The sequence below is a fragment of the Calonectris borealis genome, chromosome 30 (genome assembly GCF_964195595.1).
Source record: "Calonectris borealis chromosome 30, bCalBor7.hap1.2, whole genome shotgun sequence".
Classification (NCBI taxonomy): Eukaryota; Metazoa; Chordata; class Aves; order Procellariiformes; family Procellariidae; genus Calonectris; species Calonectris borealis.
The window spans coordinates 3,090,355-3,111,934 of record NC_134341.1 but is presented as its reverse complement, the minus strand read 5'-3'; the positions used below and the strand labels follow the sequence as shown (position 1 = coordinate 3,111,934).

Genomic DNA, 21,580 nt, shown 5'->3' with positions numbered 1-21,580 from the left:
AGCACAAGCGAACAGCAAGAAAACAGCAGAGCTGACACTTTTCCTCCTCTTCCTCGTACGAACTCTTCGCCAGCTATATTACGAAGTAAAAACAATGACGATCGAATCAAATCTGACAAGAAATCAGCCAAAAAAATTCAGAGTTATCAAGAAGACCATTTGAAATATGGATTTACATTCGTTACCATTAGCAGTGAACCTTACCCTAAGTGCGTACTGTGCCTTGAGATATGAGCTATTGGTAGTAGGAGGACATCACGACCAGCAAGGCATTTAAAAAATGAAGCATCCAGAACATAAAGACAAACCTGAAATACTGACATCACTAGGGATTTTCCAGCTTGTTAGCCCTGCAAACAGGTGTGCAATATAACCAGCTGCTTTAGACATGCACATACCCAGCTGGGACCAGCACACCTGGAGCACTGTGGAGCCAGCTGATCGGGTTTTCTTCAGAGGACCTGGGCGGCCTTCAGTGGACTGCCTGTAAGACGGCTGAAAAGAGACAGTTTTTTTGTCAACTGGGCAGGTATGCTGTCAACTTAGTGTTATACTGCAGAACTGCAGAACCGGAGAATGACTGCCTCTGTGTGGTCTGCACCCACCACAGAGGCATTAACTTCTTCCATGGTATCTGCTGTAATCTGTGCAGAAAGGCTTGTGCAACAGCTCAACCTTGAGGAGTATCAGGAGACCTCAGCATATACTGCCCTTTCCAATAGGTTTGCTAGCCAGCTTTATAACCCACCAATAACAGTTTGGAGACAGGAAGAAGGGAAATCGAGCGAGCCCCAGACTCTTCCCAGTCCTGCAGGTGATGATTTCAGCTGTCCTTTACCACCTGTGCCTACAGCATGCTAACAGCAGACCAGAAAAATCACAAGCTCCTTTAGAGAATAGGAAGAAATTAACTTCCCATATCATTGACCCCAAATAACTTCACTTGCTTTCTTGCAAACTGTAGACCATTTGGCAGAGTGTAGACTCCACTCCAGTCATTTCCAGGAAACAAACAGCATAATCTGAATAACTTGCAATCTAAATCTACCCGACACGTCTGAAGTATAGTAGAACCACCTGAAGTCTGATTGTGATTAGTAGCTCAGATGTCAATATAGGTGCCTGTGAGGTGACAGATGGTGGTGGTGTGTGAGCTAAGGCTGACAATGGTACCTATTTCAAGGGAAAGAATTGAGCATACCGGCTTTGCTCTCCTTTTCAGTCTGACAGCTTTCACCACGGAGGAATCCCGTCCTATGGGACATACACAGTACTCTGCGAATACCATACAGCCTCTGGCCAGGAATGTCATAGAATCATGGAATGGTTTGGGTTGGAAGGGACCTTTAAAAGTCATCTAGTCCAACCTCCCTGCAATGAGGGATGGACTAGAGACCTCCTGAGGTACCTCCAATTCAAATTATCCTATGATCCTATGAGAGACAACATCTAGCCTAGTGAGACAGAAATGGAGCTGCTACCCGCACAGGAAGACACAAGTCCTTGCAAGCAATTGTGACGTGGTGCAGGGTGAAACAAGGTGCAGTAGAATGGACTAGGTAAATTGAAATGGATTTTTACGTAATCATCTAAAAGGGATAATAGGTCAGGACTGCCATCCACTGTAAGTGAGCAGTACTGCAGAGGAGGAAAGATTTGATAGAGGCCAACTGGGAGGTGTTAGGCCCCAGAGAGTACCAAGAGTCTTGTTGTGGTTTAACCTGGCAGGCAGCCAAACACCACACAGCTGCTCACTCCTCCCCACTCCCCCAGTGGGATGGGGGAGAGAACCGGGGAAAAAAGAAAAGTAGAATTCATGGATTGAGATAAAGACAGTTTAACAGAACAGAAAAGGAAGGGAAAATAATAATAATAATAATAATAATAATAATAATAATAATAATAATAATAATAATGGTAGAATATACAAAATGAGCAATGTACAATGCAATTGCTCCTATTTTATATACTCCTATTTTATATACTGAGCCTGACATTATATGGTATGGAATACCCTGTTGGCCAGTTGGGTTAGCTGTTATCTTGCAGGAGGCCTCACGGCTTCCTGAAGCAGAGCTGCAGTCTCTAGGGTAAGAGCGCTTTCTTGCCAAGGAACGCACTCTGTGGAACCATCTCAACTGGCTTCGTGCTACCTGCACTCACTCGCCTTGTGTCCAGGGCACCTGACCTTCCCCATCTGCCACCCGCAGTAGTGGAAGGGAGCCATTTGTAAGCCAGAGGAAAGAAAGGGGCCAGGGGCTGGGGGGTGACACAAGCCCAAGAAGACCCTTCTCTGCACAGCATTTGGAGCTTGCTTGCAAGGGTCTGGGCAGCTGCTGGACAAGACCTGCTTTCCCTTTACCTCCAGGAACTCACAGGCTTGGCTGGAGCAGAAGAAGCGGGAGCTCAAGGAGACGGTGGCTTAGGTGTCTGCTGCGAGGGGAAACATACTTCAGGCAGGGAGAGAGGTCCTCGAAGCCCACGGTGTCCAAGAGGAGAAAAGAGAGGTAAGGGTGCTGGGGGTAGATCAGAGACCTCGCTACCTTTCCGGGCACCCTCCTGCTGCTTCCTCTTGGTGCTCTCAAAGTCGGCACCTTTTCCGACAGGTCTTGCCTTGGGTTTTCTGACACAGAGGCGCTCCTTGGCTCTGTGCTAGGACTCGGTGTTCATGCAGAACGGCCCATGCCTGTGTTTGTGTTCACTGCCATCTCTCCATCCCCAATTTTTTCTCAGGAAATTCTGCAGTTGACAGAGGCAGCAGTTAAGAAGGTGCTTGGATGCTACCTTCAGATGCCTGACTGGGCTCTGGAAACCATAGGTATGCAGACAGGAAGTCTCTCTGCCCTCGGTTTGTGTATGGCACTCCCCCAAAGTCTGCCAAGCTCTGCTTTCGATCCTGAGAAATACATCCTAATGCACTGCTTCAACTCCTAGTCTCTGGCCACCTGCATGTCAGATGCCACCATTGATGAGGGGAGGACATCCAAGAGTTATGGTGGGCAAGGCAAGAAGACCTGGTGGCTTTCTCCATTCGGCTTCTCTTCTGCAAACCCTCCAGAGACAATCTTGCAGGTATCGCAAGGGAAATCCTGACTTGTGGGTCACCTCCTTGCTTTCGGGTTGGCACACCAAGTGCACAGCACTTCCCTTCAGCCCGGCTGTATTGCTCAGCCCTGCGGTCTGCATCGCATTCCTGACCCCTGCGATCCCTGACAGCGTTGCCCTCGCATCAGGAGGGGGACTGAGCTGTCCCCAGCTGCTGCAAGCGGCCTGCCACCCTTGGCCACCTTTGTCCTTGGCAGCCCTTTGGCTTCCTTGCCACTGATGGTCATAGCTTTCTGGTTTCAGCCCCGTATAGCCCCTGGCAACTGCTGGGCTTTCCAAGGACCTCGGGGCCACGTGGTCATCCGGCTGCCGGAGCAAATGTGGCCAAGGGCTTTCACCATCTGGCATATCTCCGAGGCAGTCTCTCCTTCCGGGGAAAAGTCAGCAGCGTCCCCAAAGACTTTGCTGTCTCCGTAAGTCTTTGCCTTGCGCTTATCGGGTGGGGCCCAGCCCCAGGGAAAAGCTGTACCAGAGACGTGCTTCTCGCGGTGGCTTCTCTCAGACATCTGTCTGGGGCTGGCTGCTGCAGAGCACCGCATCCCCTGGGGGGCCACTGGGGGCATGCGGGGTTCTGTGCCTCTGGGGGCTGCTTCTCTGCTTCACGGCCAAGGATCCTGGAGCACGTGCTCAAAGCACCTCACCCAGAGTCACCCTAACCTGTGCTAGACTATCGCTAGAGCTGAGGGAGGCGGGGAAGGGTTCCTGGGTTCGGCCTTGGCGTGCGCTTTTTCTGACACCCTGCTGGAGCCTGACCTGCTCCCTTTGTCTCTCGTCTTTCAGGGAGTGGATGAGACAACGGCAGAAATTCTCCTGGGGACATTCACCTACGAGATGCACACGGAGATCGCTCAGACTTTCCATGTGCAGGTACCGCAGGAGCTGTGGCAGGATGCCCGGGAAGAAGGCAGAGTTGTCTGCAAGTCCTTGGAGGAAAGAGTGCGGAGGATCACCCCAGCCAGCCTCTGCTCTCCCACGCTCCATGCTCCTGCGGGGAAGACGGCAAGGGGAGAGCAAACGGGGCTTTGCTCTGCTGGCCGAGGCAGCTGCCCCACCTTTGCAAGGGCCTTCCTTTTCCTTCGGGTAGCGCAGAGAAAGGAGCAGTGGGAAGGGGTCCGGGAAGGGAAACAGTCCCCCTCAGGGCAGACGGCGGGAGGGAGGACGGCAGACGTCTTCCCCCCTCAGCGGGACTCTCCCTGCAACCCGCGGCAGCCCGGGCAGCAAAGCGCCTCCAGTTCCACAGCTCCCCTCAGCAAACCTCTGAGGCCAGGCCTTTGCTTTCTAGGCACAGAGGGCTCCTCCGTGGCCCTGGCAAAGGCAGGTCTGGTGGCCCTGGCTTCCTCCTTCCTCAGGGCTGCCGCCTGGTCCTCAGCAGAGGGAGCGCGGGCAGAGGGGACTCTGGCGATATGCCGTGGCTCTTGCCACCTGCGTAATGATGGCTCCCCCCACTTCTTTACAGAAGGAGCTTCCCAGGACATTTCGCTACATCAGATTCCAGGTGCAGAGCAACTGGGGAAACCCAGAGTATGTATGTACCGAGTGCAGGTTCACGGGGAGACGGCGAGCCACAACGACCACCCACAAGCCCAAGAGCTCCTTTAGGAAGCATAATAAACCAAAGATGATGTGTGGCAGCTCAACTTGTGTATGTTACTTGCAAACGTTCCTCCAGGGAGCTTCCAACAGCTTGCGCCGCTAGTGAGGAAGGGAGCTTTCTCCCTCAGGAGAAGGATGCTCGTGGTCCAGGCTGCAAGGGACAGGGCAGGGGAATGGGGCTTGAAGGAGAAGCCCCCGATGGTCCAGCTCCAGCTTCCGCAGCCCAGGGTCGCTGACCAAAGCTCCAGTGTCACTGGGAGAGCAGAACCGCAGCCCCGGGAGAAGAGGAGCGAAGCAAGCCTGTCTGCAAGGCCCTGTGCCCTCTCTCCTTTCCCAAGCAGTGCCGGGGGGCACACAGGGCTTGGGGCCATCCTGGTGCGCAGGTGCCCCTTCTCACTGGAGCATATTTTAATCTACTTGTGCCAATACTAAACAGGAAAGATCTCTGCTGCCTGTATTTAATTTCCTGCTAAGCACAGTGGAGAAAACATCTACATGGGATTAATACATGCATTTCGTTGTTGACAACAGTCAGCCACCCGTTAACTAATCTACCTTTTTAGAGATGATCTTAATAGTCAGGGGGCAAGACAGTTACCCTCTTCTATCCTGAAGAGAAGGTATGCAGGGAAGATACTTGCATTAGTAAACAAAAATGTCTCCCAGCAGGGAACTGATGGTTCATTATGTTATTGAAATTATGAATTTCTTTTCAAAACAGTCAGAAAGTGACAATGTAGAGTTGAATGGAATACAGGAAGAGCCTGTATATATAAGTGTATATGTAAGAGGAGAGAGAGAGAGTTTGTATTCTCAGAGGAGTTTGGGAGTTTTAACATTACATTTAAGCATCACTGTGAAGCATCACTCGGTTTCTTCAAAGCTGAAAACTCTGACACTGTCAAGAATTTTTCTTTTCCCACTGGGTTACTTCACTCAGCTCTTCAGGAGCATCCTCCCACTACGGATTAAAGCAAAATGAACCTTCCCCCTAGAGGCTGTGATAGATCCTGCAGCCACATTTGCTACAGAAAATGTGAGTTGTGAGAAGTACAGCGATGACTCTTTGGGCAATAATACAAGAAATGAACCTTTCAGGAAAGTGTAAAGATAATGAGGCCACGCAGAACTGTTGCAGAGCATATTTGCTGTTGGTGGCGGTGATTTTGTGTTTTTTAATGGAAATATGTAAAGTCTTGTACCTTCTGGGATCGTGTGACTCTCTTGGGGCAGTGCTTAGGGCACTGTGAATGAATAGAAACCCAATATTTAACAGCCTGGAATTTTTTTTCAAGCAAATCATGATGCAATTGACATTCTCCTATTCTGATAATGTTGATGTTAAAATAAGTCTTTGATGGACAGAATGAGCAAGCCCAAGTCTCAGAAATTACAGACTGACCTGGAAAAGGAATACTTAAACCAGCCTTTAAAGAAGCTGTTAAAGCAGAGTAATGTTCATCATTTTGTTACTAATAATGAAGCAAAATCCTCTGTCATGGAGTGTCTTAATAGGATGCTAAAAACCAAGGTGTGGAGCTATTTTACAGCCCACAACACCTTTTGCTACATTGATCTGCTGTGAGAGTTTATAAAGAGCTTGTCATGGTTTAACCCCAGCCAGCAACTAAGCACCACACAGCCGCTCGCTCACTCCCCCCGCAGCAGGATGGGGGAAGAGAATTGGAAGGGTAAAAGTGAGAAAACTCGTGGATCGAGATAAAAAGTTTAATAATCGAAATAAAATATAATAGTAATAGTAATAAATTGTTATGAAAAGGAAAATAACAAAGAGTGATATAAAACCCAAGAAAGACAAGTGATGCAAATGAAAACAATTGTTCACCACCAACTGACCAATGCCCAGCCAGTCCCCGAGCAGCGGCACCCCCCGTCAACCTCCCCCCCCAGTTTTATTGCTGAGCATGACGTCATATGGTATGGAATATCCATTTGGTCAGTTGGGGTCAGCTGTCCCGGCTGTGTCCCCTCCCAACTCCTTGTGCCCCCCCAGCCTCCTCGCTGGTGGGGTGGGGTGAGGAGCAGAAAAGGCCTTGACCCTGTGTAAGCCCTGCTCAGCAGGAACGAAAACATCCCTGTGTTATCGACACTGTTTCCAGCACAAATCCAAAACACAGCCCCATACCAGCTACTATGGAGAAATTTAACTCTACCCCAGCCAAAACCAGCACAGAGCTGTAACCAGAGCTTCCCCAGAGCTGTCAGAACCAAGCCTGTGGACGTGAACCCCTCCTCCTCGCCCTCCATGCTGTCGGCGCCCCACCTCCTCGTAATCCTTCTCCAGGGCGGCCATGTCCTCCTGGGCCTCCGAGAACTCCCCCTCCTCCATGCCCTCCCCCATGCCCTCCTCCACGTACCAGTGCACGAACGCCCGCTTGGCGTACATCAGGTCGAACTTGTGGTCCAGGTGGGTCCAGGCCTCAGCGATGGCCGTGGTGTTGCTCAGCACGCACACGGCGTGCTGCACCTTGACCAGGTCCCCGCTGGGCACCATCATGGGTGGCTGGTAGTCAATGCCCACCTTGAAACCAGTGAGACACCAGTCCACGAACTGGATGCTGCGCTTGGTCTTGATGCTGGCGATGGCGGCGTTGACATCCTTGGGCACCGCGTCCCCGCGGTACAGCAGGCAGCGCACCATGTACTTGCCGTGCCGCGCATCGCGCTTCACCATCCGCTTGGCTGGCTCGAAGCCGGCACTGGTGATCTCCGCCACCGAGAGCTCCTCATGGTAAGCCTTCTCAGCCGAGATGACCGGGGCGTAGGTGGCCAGCAGGAAGTGGATGCGGGGGTACAACACCACCTTGTTGGTGAAGGTGAGCTCCAGCGGAGCCCATCTCCTCGTTGGCTCCTCTGTCACTTGGAGGAGGACATTGTTGTCGATGCACTTAGGAGCCTCCTGGGCTGCTTATGTCCTGCTGTGTTGTCCCTCCAGCAGGTCTCTCTGAAGTCCCCCATGAGGACCAGGGCCCACGAACATGAGGTTGCTCCTACCTATCTGTCGAGGGCCTCACCCGCTTGTTCTCCCTGGTCAGGAAGCCTCTAGCAGACACCCACTACAACGTCACCCTTCCCTGTCTGCTCTTTAATCCTCACCCAGGAGCCCACAGTCGGCTCTTCACCCATCCCCAGGCAGAGCTCCACGCTCTACAGCTGCTCCCTCACGTAAAGGGGAACTCCCATCCTCCTCTTCGCAGCCTGTCCCCCCAGAAGAGCCTGTGTCCCTCCAGTGTCCTCCCGTCCCGGCAGCCATCCCACCACGTCTCCGTCATCCCAACAAGATCATGGCCCAGCAACTGCCCACAGGGCTCAAACCCACCGTGGTGGTCCCCACCCCAGGGAAGGAACCGCGCTGGGGGGACAGGACTGGTGCTAGGGGACGCAGCTGGGGGGGGGGTCCATCCCCAGTGCCCACTGCCCATGCTGGGGGGGTCCCGCTGCCCCCCATTACCTCAGGCTTGGGGGTGTCGCGGCCCCACAACTGGATGCACTCGGGGTTAGGTTAGCACGAGGTTCTCCCTCACCAAAAACGAGGTTCCCCCCTTCCCATCCCTCGATGTACCAGCGATAATCATCTCCGCCAGCCTGGGGGGGCCACGCGACCCTGCCGCGGGCCGTCCCCACCCACACGGGGCCATCCCCGTCCTCACACACACACACTACCCCCTGCCCCACGGGTGGCAACGAGGAGACTTTCCCCCTGTGGGTCGCAGCTTTCTGACAGAGCGATGGGACTTGGTGCGACGAGGAGGCTGCGGGGTGGGGGGGGCGTTGGGGGGGTTATGCACCACTAAAAGATGCTTTTAAAACCCGGCGGCTGGGCCCTGCTCAGGCCCCACAGCCCGAAGGAGATGCCGACACGGATGCGCTTTGAGCTGAGCTGTTTATTGGAGTAAATCTGGGGGGGTACAGAGAATGCCCCCCCGGGGGTGGGAATGGAGGGGTGGGGAGGAGCCAGGCTATATACAAGCAGGGGCTGGTACCTGCGGAGGGGAGGGAGTGATTCCCAGGGGGTCGCAGGACCCGGGGAGGGGCAGGGATGCCCGGTGCAGGGGGGTCTCCAGGGTGCTCTCACTTCTGCAGCCGCTTGATGCGGGCGTCTATGTCCGCAAAGTTGTCCTCTACAACGGCCAGGTTTTCCTTCATTGTCTTCTGGACCTGGGGGGGTGAGTGGGGAAGGGGGTGAGCAGGGGGGGCAGGACGGGGACCCCACTCCACCCCAGCAGGCGCTGGTGGGACCCACCTCCGCCAGCAGCACGCTGTTGTCCTTGAGAGCACCAGCTATCTCCTGCTGCGTGGTGTCCAAGTGCACGAGGACCTGCCCGAACCGTGTGGCTGGGAGGGAGGAGAAAGCTCAGTGCTGGGGGGGGGGAGCAGCGATCCCCCCACCGCGATGCTCCTGGTCACATCATGCCACTGTCCCCAACATCCCCTCCAGCCCCTCACCTTGCTCGTGCAGGTCCCTGAGGGTCACCAGCCTCTGCACAACATCAGGCAGGGTGCTGGCCACGGGGTCCCAGCGCTGCATCGTCTCATAGATCTGGTGGATCTGGGGGATGGGCCAGAAGTGGAGGGGCCAGAACAGCCTGGAGGGGGGCTCCATATATCCCCCACCATGCCGGGGTTGCCTTTGGGGGGCCCTCCCCACCAGCTCTTACCTTGCTCTGGGTGTCGGCATCTTGCACGGTTGCCTTGTGCTTGGCAATTTCATTCACCTTCCCCAGCACGCTCTGGGGAGGGGGGAGCAGATGTGAGACCCCAAATCCAGCAGTGCCCACCCCCAATTTCATGGCCTGGGCCTCTGCCGTCCCGTGGCCCTCCCGTGGCCCCGTGACACCCACCGCACACTTCCCTCCTTCCGTCCTCCCCGCTCACCTGCAGCCGGGCCTCCACTTGGTCCAGCACGGCCACGTCCAGGATGTTCACCTTGGCCTGCAGGACCTGCACGGTCTCCTGGGGACGGAGAGCAGGGTGAGGGGGGACAGGGCAGCACCCTGGGACTGCCCCCCGCAAGTGCTATGGGCACGGCATGGGGGGAAAGGGACCCTGCATGCCCCCCACCCCCTGCCTGACTCACCACGAGGCTGGTGCCCTTCAGCCCGACCAACAGCGGGTTCTGGGGGGAAGGAAATTGCATCAGTGGGGCAGGATGGGGGGCAGCAGAGTGGCAGGGCAGGAGCCCCTGGCCCTCACCTGGCTGTCGGGCTCGCACCGCACCGTCGCCTCCAGCTGCGCCAGCCGCTTCTCCAGCTCCGCCATCTGGGGGGAGATGCGGGGCGTGAGACGGCAGGACACCCCATTCTGGGGTCAGGCACAGTGTGCGTGTCCCCTCCCCACGCTCACCTTGGCCGTCTGCGCAAACTGGTCCTGCTCCGGCCTCCAGTACAGCTCAAAGGTGACGGCGTCTCCGGTGGGCACCGGGGCTTTGGCGGGGCTCTTCCCCGGCGCTGCCTTGCTGCACTTCGCCACCTCCAGCTGCTGCAGCAGGCGCCTGGGCAGGGGGAAAAGGTGGGCACGGGGTCCCTGCACCGCCCCACGGTGGCATCTTCCCCCTGCTCCCTCAGCTGCGGCCCCGGGCTCCCGGGACCCCACTCACTTGGCCAGGGCACCCTCGGGGTCTGCAAAGTCTATGGCTGCGGCGGGGCCCAGAAGCTTCTCCAGGTGGCTGGAGACCAGCTGCTGCTTCAGGCCCTCGACCTGCCTGGCCAAGGCCATGGGCGTCAGCTCCTCCTCCGCCGCCGACTCCTTCAGCGTGCTCTGTGCCGGGGGAGGAGAGGTGGCCGTGTCACCCCCCTGGGACGGCCTCCCCATTGGTCCCCAGGGCAGGGCTCATGCTCACCTGGATCTGCTCCACCTCCTGAACCAGCTCCTGCACCTCGTGCTGCAGCCGCTGGTACCGCTGCTGCGGCGTCTCTTTGGCACCAAGACCCTCGCCGAGCTGCGGAGAGAGGAACGGGGGGGTCAGGCAGGGGCTCACGCCCTGCCTGCGGCACCAGGCACCCAGGGCGGGGAGCGGTGGCTGGGACGCTGGGACCCAACTCCCCTCGGTGCCCACCCACACCTCCGCAGAAAGGCAACAAAAGGCATTGACCAGGGAGAACAAGCGCGCGAGGCCCTCGACAGCCCGGCAGGAGCAGCCTCATGTTCGTGGGCCCTGGTCCTCATGGGGGATTTCAGAGACCTGCTGGCACAGCCCCCTGGATCAGGCAACGGAGGGAAGAGGGGCCCAGGAACGCTGGCTGATGTTCCAGCATCACCTCCTCCAAGCTCCAGAGCGCTGCGTCCCCACGAGTGGGCGGTCAGCCAAAAAAGCCAGGAGGCTGCCTGGGTGAACAGGAGCTCCTGGCCAAACCCAGACACGGAAAGGAAGGAGGCAGAGCCTGGAGCAGGGACAGGGAGCCTGGGACGAGGAGAGAGACATTGCCCGAGCGGCCAAGGATGAGGTTAGGAAAGCCAAAGCCAGGCTGGAACTTGGTTCGAAGGGGGAAGGGGATAAGCCAGGCTCGCTAGAGACGAGCCTAGGGACCGCACGCCAATGTCGGGGGAGAAATCGGCAGCCCAGCTCAAGTGCATCTACACCAGTGCACGCAGCATGGGCGGCAAAGAGGAGGAGCTGGAAGCCATTGTGCAGTGGGGTAGCTATGACTTAGTCACCATCACGGAAACGTGGTGGGATGAGTCGCACGATTGGAGTGCTGCAATGGATGGCTATAAGCTCTTCAGAAGGGACAGGCGAGGAAGGAGAGGAGGTGGAGTAGCCCTGTATGTTAGGGAGTGCTTCGACTGTCTAGAGCTCGATGGTAGTGATGACGAGGTCGAGTGCTTGTGGGTAAGGATGAGGGGGAAGGCCAACAAGGCAGATATCCTGCTGGGAGTCTGTTATAGACCACCTAGCCAGGACGAGGAGGCAGATGAAATATTCTACCAGAGGCTGGCAGAAGTCTCCCAGTCGCTAGCCCTTGTTCTCGTGGGGGAGTTCAACTTCCCGGACGTCTGCTGGAAATACCACACGGCAGAGAGGAAACAGTCGAGGAGGTTCCTGGAGTGTGTGGAGGATAACTTCCTGACGCAGGCAACTCAAGAGGAGTACAGGGATCTCGTTAGGTCATGCAGAGAGGAAATTAGAAAGGCAAAAGCCCGGCTAGAACTCAACCTGGCCACTGTCGTGAGAAACAACAAAAAATGCTTTTACAAGTATATTAATGACAAAAGGAGAGCAAAGGAGAATCTCCATCCTCTATTGGATGCGGGGGGGAACGTTGCCACCAAGGACGAAGATAAGGCTGAGATACTTAACACCTTCTTTGCCTCAGTCTTTAATAGTCAGAGCAGTTATCCTCAGGGTACTCAGCCCCCTGAGCTGGAAGACAAGGACGACAAGCAGGATAAACCCCCCATAATTCAAGAGGATGAAGTTAATGACCTGCTACGCCAACTGGACGTTCACAAGTCTATGGGGCCGGATGGGATCCACCCGAGGGTACTGAGGGAGCTGGCGGAGGAGCTTGCCGAGCCGCTCTCCATCATTTACCAGCAGTCCTGGTTAACTGGGGAGGTCCCGGACGACTGGAGGCTCGCCAATGTGACGCCCATCTACAAGAAGGGCCGGAAGGAGGATCCGGGGAACTACAGGCCGGTCAGCCTGACCTCGGTGCCGGGGAAGATCATGGAGCGGTTGGTTTTGAGGGTGCTCACGAGCCATGTCCGGGACAACCAGGGGATCAGGCCCAGCCAGCACGGGTTCATGGAAGGCAGGTCCTGCTTGACCAACCTGATCTCCTTCTATGAGCAGGTGACCCGGCTGGTGGATGAGGGAAAGGCAGTGGATGTGGTCTACCTGGACTTCAGTAAAGCCTTTGACACTGTCTCCCACAGCATTCTCCTAGAGAAGCTGGCGGCTCACGGCCTAGACAGGTACACTCTTCGCTGGGTAAAAAACTGGCTGGACGGCCGGGCCCAGAGAGTTGTGGTCAACGGAGTTAAATCCAGTTGGTGGCCGGTTACGAGCGGTGTTCCCCAGGGCTCAGTACTGGGGCCGGTCCTGTTCAATATCTTCATCAATGATCTGGACGAGGGGATCGAGTGCTCCCTCAGTAAGTTTGCAGATGACACCAAGTTGGGCGGGAGTGTTGATCTGCTGGAGGGTAGGAAGGCTCTGCAGAGGGACCTGGACAGGCTGGATCGATGGGCCGAGGCCAATGTATGAGGTTCAACAAGGCCAAGTGCCGGGTCCTGCACTTCGGCCACAACAACCCCAGGCAACGCTGCAGGCTTGGGGAAGAGTGGCTGGAAAGCTGCCCGGAGGAAAAGGACCTGGGGGTGCTGGTTGACAGCTGAACATGAGCCGGCAGCGTGCCCAGGTGGCCAAGAAGGCCAATGGCATCCTGGCCTGTATCAGAAATAGTGTGGCCAGCAGGAGTAGGGAGGTGATCGTGCCCCTGTACTCGGCACTGGTGAGGCCGCACCTCGAATCCTGTGTTCAGTTTTGGGCCCTACAAGAAGGACATGGAGGTGCTGGAGCGTGTCCAGAGGAGGGCAACGAAGCTGGTGAAGGGCCTGGAGCACAAGTCTGATGAGGAGCGGCTGAGGGAACTGGGGGTGTTCAGCCTGGAGAGGAGGAGGCTGAGGGGAGACCTCATTGTGCTCTACAACTCCCTGAAAGGAGGTTGTAGTGAGGTGGGGGTTGGCCTCTTCTCCCAAGTAACAGCGATAGGACGAGAGGAAATGGCCTCAAGTTGCGCCAAGGGAGGTTTAGATTGGAGATGAGGAGAAATTTCTTTACTGAAAGAGTGGTCAGGCCTTGGACCAGGCTGCCCAGGGACGTGGTTGAGTCACCATCCCTGGAGGTATTTAAAAGATGTGTAGATGAGGCGCTTAGGGACATGGTGTAGTGGGTATGGGGGGATTGGGTTGATGGTTGGACTCGATGATCTTAGAGGTCTTTTCCAACCTTAACGATTCGATGATTCAACCTGGCCAGGGATGTCCACGAAGGGCTTCTGTGAGCACCCAGGTGGCAGAAGGACGGCAAGGGGAAATGGGGGCCTGCTGCTGAACGAGGTGGGGGAGCTGGGCACACAGGAGGTGGGAAAGGCTGAGGCACTGAAAGCCGCCTTGGCCTCGTCTCTACCAGCCCGACCGGCCTTCAGGAATCCCGGGTCACAGAGGCCAGGGGAAAGGCTGGAGCAAGGCAGACCCTCGGCGGAAGAGGATCAGGTCAGGGAATACTTAGGGAAGCCGGCCGTACAGAAGTGCGTGGGCACAGATGGGATGCACCCGCGAGGGCTGAGGGATCCGGCTGATGGGAGATGCACAAGCCAGGGCCCTGCTGCTGCCCTGCTCCTCCCCAGTGATCACCCCCTTTAGAGAAAGCCCATGCGACAGCCTGCGGGCAGGGGGTGTCCCTGCAGGAATGCTTGGACTGGAAAAATTGCTAGGAGAAAAATCCTGAAATTATTTTGGTTTGATATTGTCGGGAAGGTGGCAGCATTGCCCTGTCTGAGTCGTGTGGGCTTCATTACGCGGTGGGGAGGGTTGTGCATCCAGAAGAGGTCAGCACATCCACGAAACCCATCTGGCACAAACATGTTTGAGGTTTAATATTCTTTTTTCCAATTCTGCAATTCCAATTGCAAATCTGGCTGATGGCGTTGCAAGGCCACTCTCAATAATCTTTGATGGGTCACTTCACTGGGAGAAGTGCCAGAGCACTGGAGGAAAGTGAACGTCACCCCCATCTTCAAGCAGGTCAAGAAGGAGGACTCAGGGAACCACATGCCAGTCAGCCTCACCTTCTTCCCTGGGAAGCTCATGGACCAGCTACTCCTGGAAACCATTTCCAGGTGCACAAACAACAAAAAAATCACCCAGAGACATCAGCATGGCTTCACCAAGGGGAAGTCATGCTTGACCAACTCAGTAACTTCTACAATGAAATGACTGGCCTGGTAGACAAGGAGAGAGCTGTGGGGATTGTCTACCTGGACTTCAGGAAAGCCTTTGACACTGTCTCCCGTAAGATCCTCCAAGAGAAGCTGTTGAAGCCTGGGCTGGATGAGCAGGCAGTGAGGTGGCTTGAACCTGGCTGAACAGCGAAGCCCAGAGGGTGGTGATCATTGGCCCAAAGTCTACTTGGAGGCCAGGAACGACCGGTGTGCCCCAGGGGTCAATGCTGGCCCAGATCCTCTTTAACATCTTCGCTAATGATCTGCATGACAGGGCAGGGCGAACCCTCAGCAAGTTTGCAGATGACACCACACTCGGAGGAGTGGCTGAGATGCCAGAGGGTCGTGCTGCCATCCAGAGGGACCCGGACAGGCTGGAGAAATGGGCCCACAGGAACCTCATGGAGGTCAACAAGGGGAAGTGCAAAGTCCTGCTCCTGGGGAGGAACAACCCCCGGCACCAGGATACGCTGGGGCCACCCGGCTGGAAAGCAGCTCTGTGGAAAAGGCCCCAGGGGTCCTGGTGGACACCAAGCTAAACATCACCCAGCAAAGAAGGCTAACGCTGTCTTGGGCAGCATTAGGAGTGTCGTGCTCAAGGGAGGTGATCCTTCCCCTCTCCTCAGCACTGCTGAGGCCACACCTGGCGTGCTGTGTCCAGTGCTGGGCTCCCCAGTACAAGAGAGACATGGACATACTGGAGAGAGTCCAGCCAAGGGCCTCAAAGATGCTGACACGGCTGGAACTCTCTCCTTTGAGGAACGGCTGAGAAAGCTGGGCCTGTTCGGCCTGGAGAAGAGAAGGCTCTGGAGGGATCTTATCAATACCCAAGGGGAGGGTGCCAAGAGGACGCAGCCCGGCTCTTCTCAGTGGTGCCCAGTGCCAGGACCAGAGGCCATGGGCACAAACTGAAGCGCAGGAGGTTCCCCCTGATCATTGGGAAACACTTTCTTACTGTGAGGGCGACCACGCACTGCCACAGGTTGCCCAGAGAGATGGTCGAGTCTCCACCCTTGGGGCTATTCAGAAGCCATCTGCATATGGTCCTGGGCAATCGGCTCTAGGTGGCCCTGCCTGAGCAGGTGGGTTGGACCAGAGGACCTCCAGAAGTCCCTTCCCACCTCCACCCTTCTGCGATTCTGGGCGATTTGTGGCCTCGGCCAGGGACGTAAGTGTGGGGTGAGGGGGGACGAGGGACCGTGCGCTGGGGTGGCTCCACATTCCCACGGGCTCTGGACTCACAATTTCATACTCCCCAGACTCGTAGCCCGTTGTCCTGGTCTTGCTGATGCGATCGGAGAAATCTGGAAGAGGAAGAGCAGGGTGTCACCCCAAAATACCCACGGCGGCTGTGCCCTCCCTGGGGTCAGCTCAGCGACCCTGGGTCCCCACAGCCCACCCTTCCCCGAACCCCCTGGCTCACCCACTCCCTCGGTGCCCAGGCGCTTCTCCCGGAATTTCTCGTAAGCGGCGTTGGGGTTGATGATGAGGTGCTCCACGCTGGTGCTGGTGAGCTCCTCCTGCACATAACGCTCGGCGTTAGGGACGAGGCAGCCGCGAGGGTTTGTCGGCAGAGCTGCTGCCTCCCTGCAGAGCCGGCGGCCATCGGGGACTGACACGCAGGGATGGAACCCAGCAAGGGGTCTGCCCAGGGCAGCGAGGGCTGTCCAGGACGCGGCAGGTCCCCAGGGCCTGGTGCGGGGACATCGGACCCCCGGCCTGGCCCAGCCCGGTGGGCAGGAAACCCCCCAAAGGGCCTGGCAGCCAGGACAGAGGTGCAAGCGCACACCGAGGCCTGAGACCTTTTGGCAGCCCCACAACCAGGATCAGGAAATCGGCTGCTGAGCCCGCACGTGTCCTGGGCAGCCGGGGCGGCCTCTGGCCCAGCAGGGCTCGAACTGCCCCACAGCCACGTTTCGGGGGGCTCCCACCGCCCGGGGGCCATCGGGGGGGTTGCAGGACTTCCACCCCTCAAAGACCAAAGGGGCTTCGCCCGGAGCCTGGCAGGGCGAGTGCGGACGGTGAGTCTGGGCTCTCCTCGCCCCCTGCTGCGGCTGGGGGGGGCCCCAACCAGCAGGACCCTGCGGGAGGCACCCGAAGGACCCCCCCACCGGCTGCCCTGGGCCACGGCAGACCCCCTCCAGCCCCTGTGCCCGGCCGCGGCCTCAAGGGCTTTCGGGGAGCCCTGCTGTGCTGTGGATGGACAAGAAGGCGTGAGAGCAGCGGGAGCAGCACTAGCAGCGTTAGGGGGGGCCGTCCGGCTGGGGGGAGGCAGCGGCGAGCGCCCGCGAGCAGAGCGCAGGGTTACGGCGGCCGATGGACGGGCTCTTACCAGCTCCTTGCGTTTCCCAGAGGTGAGAAAGTCAGAGCAAGGTTAGGAGGAGAGGGGGGAGAGAGAGACAAAAATCGCGTTAGAAGGTTTGTCCCATGCACGGCCCGCCGTCACCCACGTCCCTCTGCTGAGGCTGCTGCCGGGGAGGGCCCGCCGGCCCCGCGCGAGGGCTCAGGAGCCATGCGGGACACGGGGGCCGCCAGCGCAGAGGCGAAGGCAGCGGTGGGGGCAGCGGCTGCGAGAGCGGGGGCAGCGGCGGGCTGGACCCTCAGCCGGGCACCCCGGGGCTGGGGGCAGCCGGGAACACGCTGGTCCCGGCCACCACAAGGGGTGGTCGAGGTGCCCAGAGAAAGCGTGGGAGCAGGATGCGGCCGGAGTCTGGGGGCAATGTGGCCCAGCCCCCACTCTCATAACCTCCCTCCAGCTCCAGCTCTTCTGTTCCCCTGGGGGGGGATGTGAGCAGAACCTGGGGCAGGACGGGCCCCCACGGAGCCGCCCAACGCCTGGCAGGTCCCCGGGGCTCCTGGGGGGAGGAGGGAAGCATCGCCTGTGGGCTGGGGAGGCAAAACCCTGATACCAGTCCCTGGAGGGGCACAAGCTGAGCCCTGCGTAGCAGCCAGCCCCGTGCTGTGCTGGCAGCAGGGATGGGGGCTCAGCACGGCCCCTCTCGCCTGCCCCTGTCCCGCCCAGCCCCGCAGCGTGCTGCAAAGCCTGGCAGGATGGGCTACAGCGAGACGGCAGCAACCGGCCCCGGGCAGCACCCCTCTGCGCAGGCAGCGTCACTGCGGGGGGGCGCGAGGCCGCCGGGGCAGGAGCGCGGTGTGGCCAAGGCCCGTTGCGGGGGGCCAGGGGGTCCCTGCGGGTCCCGAAGGACAAGGAGGGCAGCGCGTGCAGCCAGGCAGGGCAGATGCAAGGAGGGCAAGGGACAGCAGGGAGGCGGCAGCAGCACCACGTCGCACCCTGGGACCCACAGCCGCTGCCGCCTGCCTCCCCTCCGCCCCACGGTGGGGTGACCCACAGCTGGGACCAGGCGGCGCAGCGACAGGCAGCGGCTACGGGACCCCGTGCGCATCTACCGCATGCAAAAATCAACCCCAAACGGCATGCAGAACCAGAAGCAGCGAACGGGCTTACTTGTGCAAACTAGTGTCCAGGCAATGTGGGGAGCAGGGAGGGGAAGAGCGGCGGGAAAACTCAGGTCAGTTCAGCACGCGAGAGGCAAGAAACACAACGAAGCTGCGCGAGGGGCTCCCAGGGGACGAGATGACAGCAATTAAAACCCCGGCAACCCTTCGCCTCCTGCCTGCAGCGGGGGCCGCATGGGAGGGAAAACACCGGGGGAGTCACCGGTGCCGCACCACTCTATTCTCGGGCACCGTTTCGGCATGACCGAGGCCTGACAGGGGCAACTTTGGGTGGAAACAACCAAGGGATCTCTTTGCCTCCCTCAGAATCGGGGGCTGGGTGCCCGGCGTGCCCCTGCCCCGCGTGCAGCACACGGTGCCACGCCAGACCACGCCTGGTGGGGCCGACGCCACGTCCCCCACAAACGCTGGCTACACCGCAGGGAGAAGCCGGGTCTCACCTCCGCGCCACCGAGGCCCGGCTCCCCCCTCACCGGCTTGGGCCAACCGGGAGCACGTGCCGGCGCAGCAGAGCCCAGGGGCTACCGAGCACCATTTGGGCCATGATCCATGAGCACCCGCCAGCTTTCACCCTCACCGGCAGAGCTGGGGGTCACCATGCAGCCCCGGGTGCGCCCCTCGTGCCGTGCCGGCCTCAAGGACGGGCCCCCACTGTCACCCCACGTCAAAGCCGCCGCGCGGCAGCCCCACGGAGAACAGCCATGGCCTGGGCACGATGGGCTCCAGCTCGGGGCTGGTCTGTGGGACCCCGCCGCCATTTGGAGCTCCTTTAGGGGGGTCAACCCACCTCAACAGGCCCCCCCGCCCTCCCTGTGCTGCCCGCTGGGCACTGCCTGTGCAAAGCCAAGGGAGACGGGTGGCTGGCCAGCCCTGCTCACTTCCACTGCCCTCGACCGCGTTATGCAGGATGCGGACACGGGAGATGCGGATGCCGGCGATGGGGACGCCCAACCTGTCTGGGGTGGGGGCTGCGCCCTGCCCTCGCGTCTTGGCCCCCCAGAGCACTGGCAGGCTGAGAGACGGGGGTGGCGCGTTGCGGGGACACGTCACCGTGGGGGGGACGTGGCACTGCAGGGGCGCGTGCGGGGACAGGAGCCGTTTCCCTGCCGTGGTGCCAGTCCTGCTGCGCCGCACGGCTGCGGGATGGGGGCACGGGCACACTCGATCGCCCCCGCCCCACAGCACGGCCCCGGCGAGGCCTTACCGCCTCGAACTCAGCCTGGTCGTCCTCGGGCAGGTCACTGGTCTCGTAGACGTCAGGTTCGTTCCAGGCCTGGGGCACAAACGGGCTCCGCTGAAACCCCAGCTCTCCTCGCCTCTTTATTATCCCGTTATGATCAAATACCCCACGACTGCCCCAAACTGCTTCAGACACCGCCTCAGCCCACAGACACCCACGGCAGCTACCTGCCCCCACGGCCCCCATCTCCCCAAAGACTCCACGTCCCTTCTGGACACCCCTCACGTCCCCAAACACCCCACTGACTGTCCCCGTCCCCCCGACACCTCCAAATGCCCTGGGCCCTTACACGTACCCCGATTCCCACAATCGCCCCAAATACCCCGGGGACTCCCAACCCCCCAGAGATGCCTGCTCCCCCCACACACATTCCCCAGTACCCCACTTACAGCCCCACCTTCCTCACATCCCCCTGCACACCCCCAAAAGCCCCCAATCCCCCCCAGCTGACCCCTCTAACACCTTCCATTCCCCTCACACCCCCAGCCTCCCCAAATGCCCCATTTACTGACCCAGAGCCACCCGATCCCCTCAGACCCCCCAAACCCCTCTCATCCTCTCAGTCCCCAACAATCCCCAGTTCCCCCACACCCCCCCCAGTTCCTGCAGAACCCCTCGATCCCCTCAGACCCCCCCGATCTCCTCAGACGCCCCCAGATCCCCCTCACCCCCTCATTCTCCCCTGGCCCCTCATCCCCTCAGACCCCTTCAGTCCCCTCAGGCCCCCCGGTCCCCTCACACCTCCCCAAATCGCCCTGATTCCTTCAGACCACCTCAGTACCCCCGTCAGCCCCCCCACACCGCCTAATTCTCCCTCCGGCCCCCAAATTCCCGCAGTCCCCACAGCTCACACCCCCCCGATCTCCTCAGACCGCCCCAACCCTTCAGACACCCCCAGATCCCCCCGATCCCCTCAGACCCCCACGCTCCCCACGGCCCGGTCCCGCACTCACGATGCCGGGCAGGTCGGCGTACTTGGGGTCGGCCATGGCCGGGGCTCGGGAACGGGGGGTCGGGAACGGGGGGCCGGGAACGGGGGGCCGGGAACGGGGGGGTCGTCAGGAACGGGGGGCCGGGAACGGGTCGGTGCCGGGATCCCCCAAGCGCCGAGCGGGGCCGGGCCGGGCGGGGCCGCTCTCGCGAGAGCAGCGCGCGGGCCGGGCGCGGAAACGGAGTGCGCGGGGGCGGGGCCTGTGCGGGGGGGCGGGGGAACACGGGGGGGTTCCGGGGGGCACACGGGTGGGTGTACGTGGGGGGTGGCGTGGGGGGGCACGGGGGGAGACATGGGGGGAGACACGGGAGGGCACGCGGGGGGGCACACACGGGCGGGGGCACACCGGCTGGGTTTCCCAGGCATCCACACGGGGGAGGCACGAGTGGGTGCTCCCGGGTGGGTACCCACGGAGGGTACACACAGGCTGGGTTACACGGGGGGAGCTGCACGCCCCCCCTCGTGGAAGCGGTGTCCCTCCAGCGGGGTTCGTTACCCGGTGTGCAACCAGCCCACCCCGCGCACCGAGCCGAGGCGCTCGTTCGCGCCGTGTCTGCGCGGAGGGGGCGCGGGGCGGTAGCGCCGCGAAGCTCGCACCCCTCGGCAGCGCACGGTGAGCCCCTCGTACATCCCAGCAAGTTACCAGTACTTCGTGCACTGGCACTGGGTCACCCCCCGTGCACTGGTCCTTGGATGCCTCGTCTTCAGTTGAAGGCACGGTGTCCGTTCTTGTACTGCGCATGTTCAGTGGGGAAGGGGCTTGGTTGGGCAGGGGGCTTTCCTGCCCGGGGGTGGGGTTTTTACTACGCTAATTAGAGTAGGTCAGAAGAGGTCAGACTACTCCAGAGGACTTTGCTGGGGAACAATGGGGTTAACTGGTAGCTCGGATCTCCTTCCAAGGATGTACCTCCTCACTGGTCTCACCAGAGCCCCCCACCCCGGGACCTGCCACCCCTGGCGCCTCCAATCCCCAAAACAAACAATGCCAATGCAACCCAAAAGCCAACCCAAACGCTACAGCAGTGCCCACGGGGCACGCCTGAGCGGTTTTGGGGTTCACCTGTGCCCGTGCCCTGTATGGCCGGTTTCCTTAAGTATTCCCTGACCTGATCCTCTTCCGCCGAGGGTCTGCCTTGCTCCAGCCTTTCCCCCGGCCTCTGTGACCTGGGATTCCTGAAGGCCGGTCGGGCCGGTAGAGACGGAGGCAAA

At 59.4% G+C, this 21,580-nt stretch overlaps 3 protein-coding genes across 6 annotated transcripts; 1 reads left to right on the top strand and 2 right to left on the bottom strand.

Moving 5' to 3' along the window:
* Window positions 1-2,682: 2,682 nt before the first annotated feature.
* On the top strand, window positions 2,683-4,801 carry LOC142073627 (SUN domain-containing protein 3-like). Its single transcript, XM_075133622.1, is given in 6 exon segments — window positions 2,683-2,818; window positions 2,957-3,072; window positions 3,349-3,483; window positions 3,486-3,518; window positions 3,886-3,972; window positions 4,562-4,801. Coding segments are annotated over 6 exon segments (747 nt in total).
* A 1,703-nt stretch (window positions 4,802-6,504) lies between these two features.
* Window positions 6,505-8,294, bottom strand: LOC142073626 (tubulin alpha-8 chain-like). Its single transcript, XM_075133621.1, is given in 3 exon segments — window positions 6,505-6,978; window positions 6,980-7,623; window positions 8,282-8,294. Coding segments are annotated over 3 exon segments (1,095 nt in total). The 3' UTR covers window positions 6,505-6,540.
* Window positions 8,295-8,498: 204 nt separating this feature from the next.
* Window positions 8,499-20,525, bottom strand: LOC142073790 (dynactin subunit 2-like). 4 transcript variants are annotated; one of them, XM_075133967.1, is made up of 14 exons: window positions 20,334-20,525; window positions 19,345-19,413; window positions 16,087-16,183; window positions 15,906-15,967; window positions 10,559-10,657; window positions 10,316-10,476; window positions 10,063-10,210; window positions 9,913-9,978; window positions 9,797-9,835; window positions 9,595-9,672; window positions 9,378-9,449; window positions 9,166-9,268; window positions 8,963-9,054; window positions 8,584-8,877 (listed from the first exon to the last, which is right to left on the bottom strand). In XM_075133967.1, exons 1-14 carry the CDS (start codon window positions 20,367-20,369, stop codon window positions 8,791-8,793), a joined length of 1,209 nt encoding a protein of 402 aa, XP_074990068.1. In that variant the 5' UTR covers window positions 20,370-20,525; the 3' UTR covers window positions 8,584-8,790. The 4 variants fall into 4 exon arrangements, with proteins under 4 accessions (XP_074990065.1, XP_074990066.1, XP_074990068.1 ...); XM_075133964.1 differs by lacking the exon at window positions 8,963-9,054 and having other exon boundaries at window positions 8,499-8,877; XM_075133968.1 differs by lacking the exon at window positions 9,797-9,835 and having other exon boundaries at window positions 20,334-20,519.
* Between the last annotated feature and the right edge of the window lie 1,055 nt (window positions 20,526-21,580).